The sequence below is a fragment of the Acartia tonsa genome, chromosome 1 (genome assembly GCF_053477335.1).
Source record: "Acartia tonsa isolate MP-2025a chromosome 1, ASM5347733v1, whole genome shotgun sequence".
Classification (NCBI taxonomy): Eukaryota; Metazoa; Arthropoda; class Copepoda; order Calanoida; family Acartiidae; genus Acartia; species Acartia tonsa.
In genome coordinates, this window is record NC_137260.1 from 56854185 (window position 1) to 56865946 (window position 11762).

At 32.9% G+C, this 11762-nt stretch overlaps 1 protein-coding gene across 1 annotated transcript; it reads left to right on the forward strand.

Moving 5' to 3' along the window:
* The first annotated feature begins 9369 nt into the window (after window positions 1-9369).
* LOC145324459 (uncharacterized) lies at window positions 9370-11515 on the forward strand. The gene is made up of 2 exons (XM_080167049.1): window positions 9370-9976; window positions 10471-11515. The coding sequence occupies exon 2, from the start codon at window positions 10490-10492 to the stop codon at window positions 11483-11485; it is 996 nt and encodes a 331-aa protein (XP_080023175.1). The 5' UTR covers window positions 9370-9976; window positions 10471-10489; the 3' UTR covers window positions 11486-11515.
* The last annotated feature ends 247 nt before the right edge of the window (window positions 11516-11762 follow it).

Genomic DNA, 11762 nt, shown 5'->3' on the forward strand with positions numbered 1-11762 from the left:
CGCATTATAACGTCAATTTTTCCTTTAAAACGTCCAGAAAAACAAGATGGCCGCCAAACTTTCAAAATTGTATTAGAATTTTTTATTATTTGTGGTAAATAAAATGATTAAATTTAATTCAATTTTAATCATTTAAGGCTGTATTAAGACGTCAAATTTTTATAAAACGTCAAAAAAAACAATATGGCTACCAAATTTGGTAATGTATTATTTACTTACAAACAAAATAGTAGAAATAATTCAGGGTTAAAATTAATCTAACAATTTTGAATCAAACACACAATATGTTTCTATTATTTCATTGCTTACTGAAAAGTTTCATGACCTATATATATGGTTCTATTCTTTGTAGAAGGTCTCACCAAAAAAATTAGTTTTCATAATATACATGCATAAAGGAAATAAAATATAAATTCATAGTGGTGTCTGTAGTACTAATATCCTTCATTTCATTACAAAATAATAATTGTCAAACTAAAAATAAGGTCAAAACATTGAGAAAACAAAGCTAAACAATGAGTGATTTCAACTGCCATCTAGTGTCAAAATCAGTAACTATTTGATCCATTTCCTTTTTAAATTTATATAAGATCATTTTAATGCGTCCTTATTTATCAATACGTCATTTAAATTATTTAATTAATAAAGATGACTTATTACAAATAAAGGACATTTTGATTCAACATTATTTATTTTATTTACTGTCACATTAATATGTATTCTATAACATATATAAATATGTGGAAAAAATAGAATATGACGTATTGAAACAACCTTAAATTTTATATTTAATCAGGCATTAATTTGTAATTTCTTTTTTTAAGAAAAATAATGGCAAATAAAAAACAGTTAAGGCCATATTAATAAGTCATTTTCTTTAAATACGTCACAAAAAAGACGTATTGAAAATTAACGACATGTCAATGCAACATTTCTAAAGAAACAAAACCACTTTAGTAGATGCTGGGTAGCACCCGGACTTCCTAAATATAAAAAAAATAATTTTTTACCTCATAATCAGAGTCAGACACTTTTACTAGGTTCAAGTCTAAATACTATTCTGGCTCTCAGAATGATTTTGTCAGTATTATGCAAGATAAAAACTTATCAAAATCAAGTTTTTACATGGATTATGAAATACTATTAAAACTTTTTTTTCGGATATAATGTGTTAAAACTTATATACTGACAGCTTTCTGAAAATATATTGATTATAATTTAGAAACATTAATAAACATAATTCCCCACGTTTTTAAATAGTTTTTTGTATCAAATACCTTTCCACAAAATTGTAAGCGAAGCATCAATTATATTAGTTTTTCTGTTATCTAAAAATAATTTTGATTTAACAATTTACTTTTTTTGCAATTCACCAATATGAACAGTTATGACTTATAGAGGTCATGCAGTAAAAAAAAGTTGGTTGTCTGATAGTTTGGTGGATGAAAAATTTATTTGTTTTCTATTTTTTTTTGAATTATAAGTTCATAACCACTTAAATTTGATGTATTTTCAGATCTAGCGTTTTAATTTAATTTTTTTAATGGTTTAGGTATGATAAAATCATTTTTCTTATAGAAAAAATATTACACAGCGTTTACAGAGAAGCACGGTCATTTTCCATCTTGTTTTATCATCAATTTTTATTATATCATTACAAAACATGCTCAGCTTTGAATATTGTATTCCTTGTTTTATGTACATGTGTCTTGTCCGGATATTTAAAAATTCCTTGTTCTCTCAAATCTCTAAATGTACATACACTTCCGCTCTTGAATAGCCTTTTGTCACCTTTTGCTATTATAATTTTTGCGATAATGAAACACTAGAATGGGACATTGGACTGTTTTTCACACTAGTCCCCAAAGTCTTTTATCAACGTTTTCTTTTTCATTGTCTTAACTACCTTGGGAACTGAATTTTGATTTGTTGATTTCTTTAGTTGAGTGTCTAAACGCTTTAAACAATGATTGCAATTTACGGAAGGGATAATTTTGTGTATCATCATTGGGTATGTACAATGATTTATCAGCCATTGTCTTATCCCTTTAGTTCCCGGATGCGAACAAGTTACATAGTTGAAGTGATTACACACCTCTCCAAAAATCTCAGGAGCAAAAAGTTTTTGATTAGTGACAGAATTAATGCCTGCTTTTAAAATCTTATCCTTTTCCTCCCCCACCTTAATACAGGCGTATAGCCCCTGTTATACTTTTGCGCTGTTATTATATCAACATTTAATTTACATACATATAATTATTTCGACATAACATTTTAATGTCGACTTTATGTTATTTATTAAGGTTTGCAATGCTGACATTTAACCAAAATGTTATATAAAAGTTAAATAAAATAGATATTTAACTTAACTCTAGTATTGACAGTTCGGCGTGGAGTAGTATTGTTTACTTTTATTCTTTTTATTATCCTTTCATTATTTTAGTGTATCAAACCACTGGTATTGTAAGTCAACATAGCACTCCTAGGTTTAATAGGTCCTATTTCCACCCGGTCAAATTTAAAATTTGAGTATTTTCTAGGATTTTTCAGATATTTTGCACGATTATTTGTTTTAGTATACTTGTTCTGTGCTATATCAGTGTGGAGTTTGGTTGTACTTCTATGTTCTTGTGTGTTTTACTTATACTCTTATTTGTTTACTTGTTCTGTGCTATATCAGTGTGGAGTTTGGTTGTACTACTATGTTCTTGTGTGGATTACTTGTACTCTTATTCATTTACTTGTTCTGTGCTAAATCAGTGTGGAGTTTTGTTGTACTATTATGTTCTTGTGTGACTATATTATTCTCTTAATTGCTTTCTTTTTCTGTGCTATATCAGTGTGGAGTTTGGTTGTACTACTATGATCTTGTGTGATTAACATGTACTCTTATTTGTCACTTGATTCTTGCTTAACTAACAGATGAACATGATTGATTTCTTTCACCACAAAAGTACACTCTAATTAGTTTAATATCCCCACTGTATAAAAGTGTAGATAATTACCCAGGATTGACAATTAAATTTCCAACCTTTTTCCTCAAATATTTGTTGTAAATATTTCTTTCTATACTATTGTCCTGTTTTATTACACATGCATATGTAAAACTAGGATTCGGGGACAGGTTGATGAAATATATTAATATTATAGAATTTTTTTTTTCCAAGGAATCAACATTTAAATAAAATAAAATTAATGTGATTGTAAACAAATACATACATGTTTAAATAAAATTGGTTGATAAAGTTTCTTTGCGTTCAAATTTGTACCCCTAATAAATCCTTCATGGAAAGTTTAAAATAGATGGGACTATTCTAACATTCCTCAAATGACGATGGACGAATGTACAAAAACTATTAATAGATAAGTTTTGATTGTGAAAATTTGAACCCTTGCCTCACAAAATGTGAAATCTCATATGAATTTTTTATAAGGAGTCAACATGAAACCATTTTTATATGAGAATAAATTGATTCTTGTCATTCATGTTGGAAATACAGGAAGGGAGCGGTCATTGGGTTGTTTATTACACTAGTCCCCAAGGTTTTGTAATAATGTTTTCTTTAATTTGTTGGTTCATTAAGTTTAGTGTCAAAACGTTTTTTCCATTTATTGCAATCTATAATGTTGTAATTTTGTGTATCATCATTGGGGATGTGCATTAATTTATAGGCCATTGTCTTATTCCTTTCTATCCCTATGGTTAGACCTATAACCTATTTGATTCCCGAACGAAATGTTCGAAATAATGCGCTTTGTATAATATATTGGGGGAAAAAAGTTTGTAGATGAATTTGATTGTCAATGTCCTCTTCCTCCCTGAATTGATGAGAATATTAACTATTAAATATTGAATATGTAGCTCCCAAAGGTGGACAACATAAAGGTAAATTTATAGAGAAAAATTTTAAAATTGTTTGTTGCTTAAGTATAATAGCCTGGCTTCTCTATAAGTATGGTCTGTCAGTACGACTTCTATTTACAAATATTTTATGAAGAATTCTTTGACAAACGACATAAAAATTATAACTTCTATTATCTGATTTTATTTTAATATTATACATAGTTTATGGGCTTTGATATATATACCTTTCCTTAAGTTATTTGGTTTAATAAAAAAAATTATCAATTATTATATTAAGAATAAAGAAACCTCTAATTCCAATAGCTTTGTAAATAATTGAAAGAGGTTATATCATAAATGTAGAAGGAGGGGGATAATACGGAAATAGAAAAACATCCTATGCATATATGAGGATGTGCATATACTTCCACACAGTGGCGTGCACAGCGATTCAACTGGGGGTGTGATACGTTACCTTGAGAGTGTGCTTATACAAAATGATAAACTGCTTACTTCCCCTTTGCTTCCCTCTTATCACCTTAGGGAGGGGACATTAGGCTGTTTTTTACACCAGTCCTCAAATATTTATAATAACATTTTCCTATTCACAGAATTAACAACTTTTAGGATCTTAAATAAAATTTGACTGGTTGGTTCATGAAGTCAGTGTCCTAACGTTTCAATCACTAATTGTAATCTACAGAAGAAGTAATTTTTTTATAATATCATTGGGGATGTACATCAGTTTGGCTATTATCTTATCCCTTTAGATCTCTGGCTTTTTTTGTGAATATGAAAGACTATGATACGGAAGTGAAATCACACCATATTTGAGAGGGGAAATAGCTGTTTAGAAAAATTAAAATCAATGGGAAATTCAAAATCTTTCGTGAGAAAACAAATTTGAATATTTTTTCTAAAAAAAAATTTATCTTGTAAAAGGCGCTGCTACTTTTTCTGTCTATTATCCTTACCCCTTTTATCAAAATTTCAATTGATTTTCTAAAAGGTAAGGGGGTGCTTCCTGGGAGGATTAGGCGGAATATAAGTAATTTTTTTACCATTAAAACGGCTGCTGTTACTCTATATTTGTAAATTTTCTGTCTTTTTATATTAAGTTAAGTTTTTATGGTTGTTATCATCCTTGTTATATTAGTATTTTATGAATGTTTATTATTTGCCCTTTTACATTTTATGGATGGGAATATGTTTAGAAAGCAATAATTATATTTTTTATTATCCTAAAAAATTGTAAATTTCCAGGGGCACTTGAGGGAGTTTTTATTTTTAAAAAGTTAAGCATTGTTTGGTACTTTCATAACCTGGGTTGGCCATTGCAAAAGCTAAAAATATCAATATATTCATTCCAAATTTGTATTAATGTTTTTGCGAAATAAAATAAAGTTGAAATAAATTAAAATAGTAATTTATTCAAAACTTCCATTTTTATTTGGACAGAGCGAGTATAAGATAAAAGAAGTGAGAATATTTTCAGGGATTAAGGATAACAATAGTATTTAAATTTCATTTATCTACATCTCTTTCATCCCTCCCATTAATCCTGCCATAACAGATCTATAGTATAGATGTATATACAGATAAATACCTCCCTCCCTTTTCAATGACCTTTTTCTGCTTTTCGGCTGTGTTAATATTTCCAACATCATTGGTTGATTTTCAAAGACCCAATTGAGAGTCGGCACAAGGTCATTGCGATGGGGAGATACTTTTATTAAACCCCTTTCCCCTCTAGTTTTTACTAAAATCCTATTATAATAGAATTTTATGCAAACAATTTTAGGGAAAGAATAAATTATTTTTTTTCATTGTCGTTTCCCCTACTCCGTGGAATATTTTGTTTTGAAGAAACTTGAATTCCCGGGTGTGTACAGAGAATACAAATCTAACTAGCTTTATACCCAGGGATACGAGGATAGGTAGTAACTAAAAAGAAATAATTCTTTCTTTGTTCAGGAATAAAAGGATTAGGCAATGAACTTCAATTCCTTGTGAGATAATACTTTTGATCTTTGATTATTATAATAAATAGGGACGTAGGAATATGAAGATACTCCATACACAAAAGTGGAATTTGTCGGTTCATCTGTCTGTCACTTGAGGACATCGCCAAAAATATCTATAATGCAACATTTACAAATATTTATAGTATACCAGTCCATTCTTTTGTCCCTTCAGTGCTCAGTAACCGCTGGATCAATTATGTGCTTTTCATGGAACTTACTAGTCTTGTGATGGTTTAAGCTTTTGTCTTGCTGGTTGAACATCCCCCCCTTCCTACCAAAATTGGTGTTTTACACCTTGCCAATTTTTAAAAATCTTTCTGGAAATTCTAAAAGCATTGTAAACCCTGGTACACAAAACTTGGACAAAATTCAATTTAAATCATTGATAATGTATAAAAAGCATTTCAATAAAGTAACAACAAAATAACAATTGGCCGAGTATCATTCCTCTAAATTACCGATGGACCAAAGTATATACCATTACCCATAATTATTGCCAGCAATTATAAATAAGATTTTGTTTAGTTTTTATATTAAACTTAACAGCGTATAGTGTCTATTAAAATATGACGTCATACAATACAAAAGACCAATGATAGGCCAGTATAACGTCATTTTTTATGGGACACTATATGCTGTTTCACGTGTATGTTGTACTAATGTTTAATATCGTTTTTTTTGTCAAAAATAAAGAAAAATGGTTTGGGAGGGGGGAGTGGGTGATTGGGGCTACACCCACAATTGGAGAAATATTGTGATTGTCACTTTGAAAAACAAATTTATGGCAACAATTGTAAAAAGGTTCTTTTCAATTTTATTCTTCATGAAAATAAGAAATAGAAAACTCATTTTAAGCGAAGTTTTTCACAAGAGACCTTTGTCTGTTTGTATTACAAATCTCCTTTTTTTATATCCTAAATTTACCTTTAATTACCCCTCCCCCTTATTTTGTTTTTTGTATAAAAAAGCTTATGAAGATACAATTTATATACCATGATTTTAAATATTATCCTTGTAGATAAAAATCTGTATTTGTTGTATTTTTGGCAAGAACGACAAAGTGCAAAGCAAAAAAAAGCTTATGACAATTGGATTTTAAGAGAACATTAAAGGGTTCTACAAAATAATATGAAATTTTAAAATAAATAAAATAATAAAAAGCCTACGAAACAAAATGCATCTAATTGCACAGAATCTAATTTCATATTGAACCTGAGAAAACTAAATCAAATTTAACAGACAGACGGAAAAAGTGAGTTACAGAGTAAATGCTCACAAACCATTAAAACAAAATCAATGATGGATGCGCATAGGAATCTTCACAAACAATCTAGCTTTTTATCTCAATTAGAAACTGAGAAAATCACTCTCCCTTTCAGCAATACAACCAGATGTGAAGACGAACAGACGGACAACGCGTATTTAATAGTAGCATGGTTACTAGAAACAAAAGACTTATGCTAGCTGCATAAAATAAAACATTCTTTGTCATAATTTTGCATTATGGCTTTATCTTTTCCTATCTTGAGGACAGGGACAAACATTCTCAAATTTTAGGCTATTTAAATCTTGTAGTGTTAACTCTATCATTTGAGCAAACTTTCTGATAATACCCAGGGAGGGACATTGGAGTTTGAATTGCACTAGTATTCAAAATTTTATCTTATTCGCCAACTCAAAAACCTCTATTGAATTGTAATTTATTGGTTTCAAACAAATAGTGTCTACAATTTTCTACCAATATCCTATTCTATAAAGTAGTAAGCTTTTTTTGTCTGTAGCAAAGGATCTCGCTAACCGGTGAACCGATTTGGTTCGCCTTTACAATGAAGCTTCTGATAGATCCAGGGAAGGTTTAAACTAATTTTAATCTCCACCCTCCCAAAAAATTCCCATAACCCCCCAATTTTTATTTTCTTTTTAAAAGCGAAGCTTTTCTATATTTAGGGTCGGTCCGTCCGTACGTCCGTCCGTAACGGATAGCTTTTTTCGTTAATTTAGACATGTTAGAATTGTCCTATCGATTTCAAATTTTGCATGGTGATTCCTTTAGTAGTTAGGTACGATTTAGAAAGCGTAGCAACTCTATAATCATTACCAAAATGTCCGTACGTCCATTTTAAACATGTTGATTTTTTTACTTTTTTAAATAGTTTTTTTTCGTTAATTTAGGCATGTTAGAATTGTCCTATCGATTTCAAATTTTGCATGGTGATTCCTGTAATAGTTAGGTACGAGTTAGAAAGCGTATCAACTCTATAATCATTACCAGAATGTCCGTACGTCCATTTTAAACATGTTGATTTTTTTTACATTTTTAACAACAAATTTGTATGTGACCTAATTATTTGATCGGTCTGATTTTTGGTATACTGATTCCTGGGACAACAAAGTACAATATTATAAGCGAAGCAACTCTATAATCAAGTCCTAAAAATGTAAGTATGTCCATAATCATTATCCTGTATCAAGCAGTTTTTCAACAAATTTACTTACAATTTTGCTTTGACTCTTATACATTCGCATTCTGATTATTCAGTTCTGACATTACACAAGTGTTAATGTCCGTTTGTCCTACCGTTTCAGAGCTTCGCTTTTATGGATGTTGTCATCCTTGTTTTGTTTAAAATAGGAGTTACATGCCCCTAGAGGTTTCTAGGAACATAACCACAAGTTAATAATATATATAAGGGGTATTTTATTTCTCATCATTTAGAATGTATATACATTTTTCGTTTTTTATCCCTTGAAATACTTCTGTCTATCTTACTTCTGGATATTTTTAGCTACCAAAGGAGAATTTCTTGTACACAATCATAGCATGAAATGCTGAATATATGTTCTTCTCAATGTAAAATCATTATAAAGTGTACAAATGCCAAAGAAAAGGATTTAGAATGCGCAAAGCATTTGAAATTTATGATTACAGCTTTTTTTCTTATTATTCTGTACTTGGCTTCTTCAGTATTCTGTGAAAAATCATTATAAGCAAAATTCTTGCAAAAAAATTAATCATTATTTTTTGCTTATCACACCTGCTTATTTTAAAACTGTATATTACAAAAGAAAAGGTAGTTTTTCTCAAAATAACTAGCGAGCGCAGTAAACCTCTACCCATTAAAAAAAATAATTGAAATAAATGTGGGATAATTGTTTTCTAAGGCTAACCTCTGCAGGGTGCCCCAATCCGACCTAAAGTAAAGCACATACAAATGAAAAATGCCTTTACCCTTACCCCACATATTTTCAAAATAAAGAGGGGGGGTTCTTGTGCTCGATTATGCACTTTGTGGGAAACCACTAACTAAGCTAAAAAATAAAGTAAATCAGATTTTTAGAAATGTTGAATGTAAGAGATTATTTCCACCCTCAAGAAAAGGCAAGCCACCAGTGATACCTTACTTAGCATAAGCTTAATAGTGCCTTAATATTCGATAAAAAAAAGTTTAAAACTTGAATTCGGCCAATACCATAAGCTGTAGTTTAGTTTAGTTTAGTTCAGAGAGTCGGGCTGAGCACACGCATTTAGCAAGCTCTCCCCCGCCCTACCCCATGTGTTAAGCTCAGTTCTACCTTCCCCCTCTCTCTCAACTAGTTCCCCTCTCCCCACTGCCCGTGGTCACTCCGCAGTTGGAGGAAAGGGAAGACACTGTAGCCAGAGGGCACCTCGTATTTAGGCCTGGCAATGTGTATGTGTTAACGTATCGGTCAATTGTTAACACAAAAAAAGTGAAAATAAAACATTAATGAATTAAAAAGTTTTTTTTTAACTTATGTGTAACCTAATCGCTTTAACTTAATGAACAATTTTTGGTGAAAACACTCTCAAATTTTTTTTTGATAATTTTATGATAATTTATCGGTCTGGCAACATTTTTACCGGCGCAAAGTACTCCCGACAAATAAGCTCTCCCATTGGCTAACATTTTTTCGCGTCCCACCATTGGTCAGCTGACCCACACTCACTCAGCACCCTCGGTTCCGCCATCTTCACTTCATCATGGCCTGTAGTACGTGTGACAACCCAGAATATTGGTCAAAGTTTAAAACAAATTTGGACGCTGCTTTGGATGTTAAGTTTAAAGAATACGATGCGAATATAGCTAAGGTAAGGGATGAGCTTATTCATAGTACTTTTGCCAGTCATAAAACCGAAATAAACGATATTAAATTGAGAGTCTCAGATTTAAATGTTAAAATTCAATCTATCGAAGGTATAGAAAATTTCGTAGATGCTAAATCTGTTGCAAGTGAACAAAAAGCGATTAGGACCACGATTACACAACAAAAAGACTATTTAAACTCTATTGAATCGTCGAGAGAAAATTTCGTCAAATTTCAACTTCTACAAAACTCGATAAGAGAGCAAAGGTGCCGCGATTGGAGTTGTAGAATAGTGAATTTTCAGCAGCCGTGGAGCCGTGAAAATATTACAGAGTTTATCATATTTAGAAACATTATAAGGCCCACCCTTGAAGCCGCTCTTAAACGTGGAGAATTAGAATATATTCCCTCACATTTTTGTGATATCGTCGAGCGTGCCCATATGCTCCCATATACAAAGGGCCAGATCCCCGTTTTTATTTTTCGTTTTATGTCTAGATCCTACCTCGACGCGTGGATGAACAATAAGAAGGCTGTGCTTGACCGTTACAACGCCGAGATCAAGAGGTTCAATCCCAGGAACAACGCGTCACCGGTCCCGTTCTTCCCCAATAGGTTAGTCCAGGCGAAGCAAGATATGTCCGACCTCAACAGGAAGACCATGACCTTTGTGTATGCCACAAACCAGATTTCGAGGGCCAAAGTCGCTGGCCAACATGTCCAATTTCAGCTCAAGAACGGCAGCCGCTGGATACGCTGCCTTAACCCGTTTGGCAAAGACCTGAAGGAAATGGCCCAACCCATACCTGGAAGCGAGGATTTTTTTCTGTCAGAGGCACCGCCTATCCTTTGTTTCAACAAGCTAGCGCCTGAGGAAAGGAAAACATTCTTCTCTAATCAGGCTGACTTAACAGAGGATGACTTCCCAAGACAGTTTAGTACGATCACAGCCCACCCTTCCAGCACGATTCAACATAATTTAACGTCTGCCCCTGCCCCAGCTCTTGGGGACCTAGCTGTGTTCCCTCCCATAGACTCTGCCGCAACCGTCGCAACCGCCGCACATACAGCCGTTGCACCAGCCGCACAGCCCACACAGTCAGTACCTGCCGCCGTCGCATCCGCAGCCGCCGCTACAGCTGATTTCACTGCCGCACCTGCCGCCGCGCTCACCGCCGCACCTGCCGCCGTGACCGCCGCCGCATCTGCCGCCACGTCTGCCGCACTTGCCGCCGTGTCTGTCGCCGTACCTGCGGCATCTATTGCCGTACCTACCGCCACACACACCGCCGCACTTGCCGCCACGTCTGCCGCATCTGCCGCATCTACACCTGTCGTTGACTCAGCACCTTCCGTACCTGTTGCCCCTGTCGTTGACTCAGCACCTTCTGTACCTGTTGCCCCTGTCGTTGACTCAGCACCTTCTGATCCTGTGGCCACGAGGGCCAAAGCTAGAGACACCGCCAACAAAGCTAAGCAAAGCAAAGCTACAAAGGCGGTAATCACATCATGAGGTTAAGTATCTTATACGTCGGAAAAAAAGGTACTTAACAAAATTATTATCATCATTTTTAAATTCATTTACAAAGTGATTTATTTCGAAAAACTTAATGTTTATATCCACGTAAACTCTATATTATTATAATATTAATATTAAATATTACCCAACTTGTTAGAACGCCAACATAGCATATTAATTTCAATCTATTTTTCTTATTTTTCTGCTGATTAGCATATAAAATACTTGGAACTTGTATGAAAATGAGTAGGGGGAACTAAACTAGCTTGAA

What these genes read in the sequence shown, in the direction of transcription:
- LOC145324459 (XM_080167049.1), top strand. Translation starts at nt 10,490, where the DNA reads ATGAACAATAAGAAGGCTGTGCTTGACCGTTACAACGCCGAGATCAAG.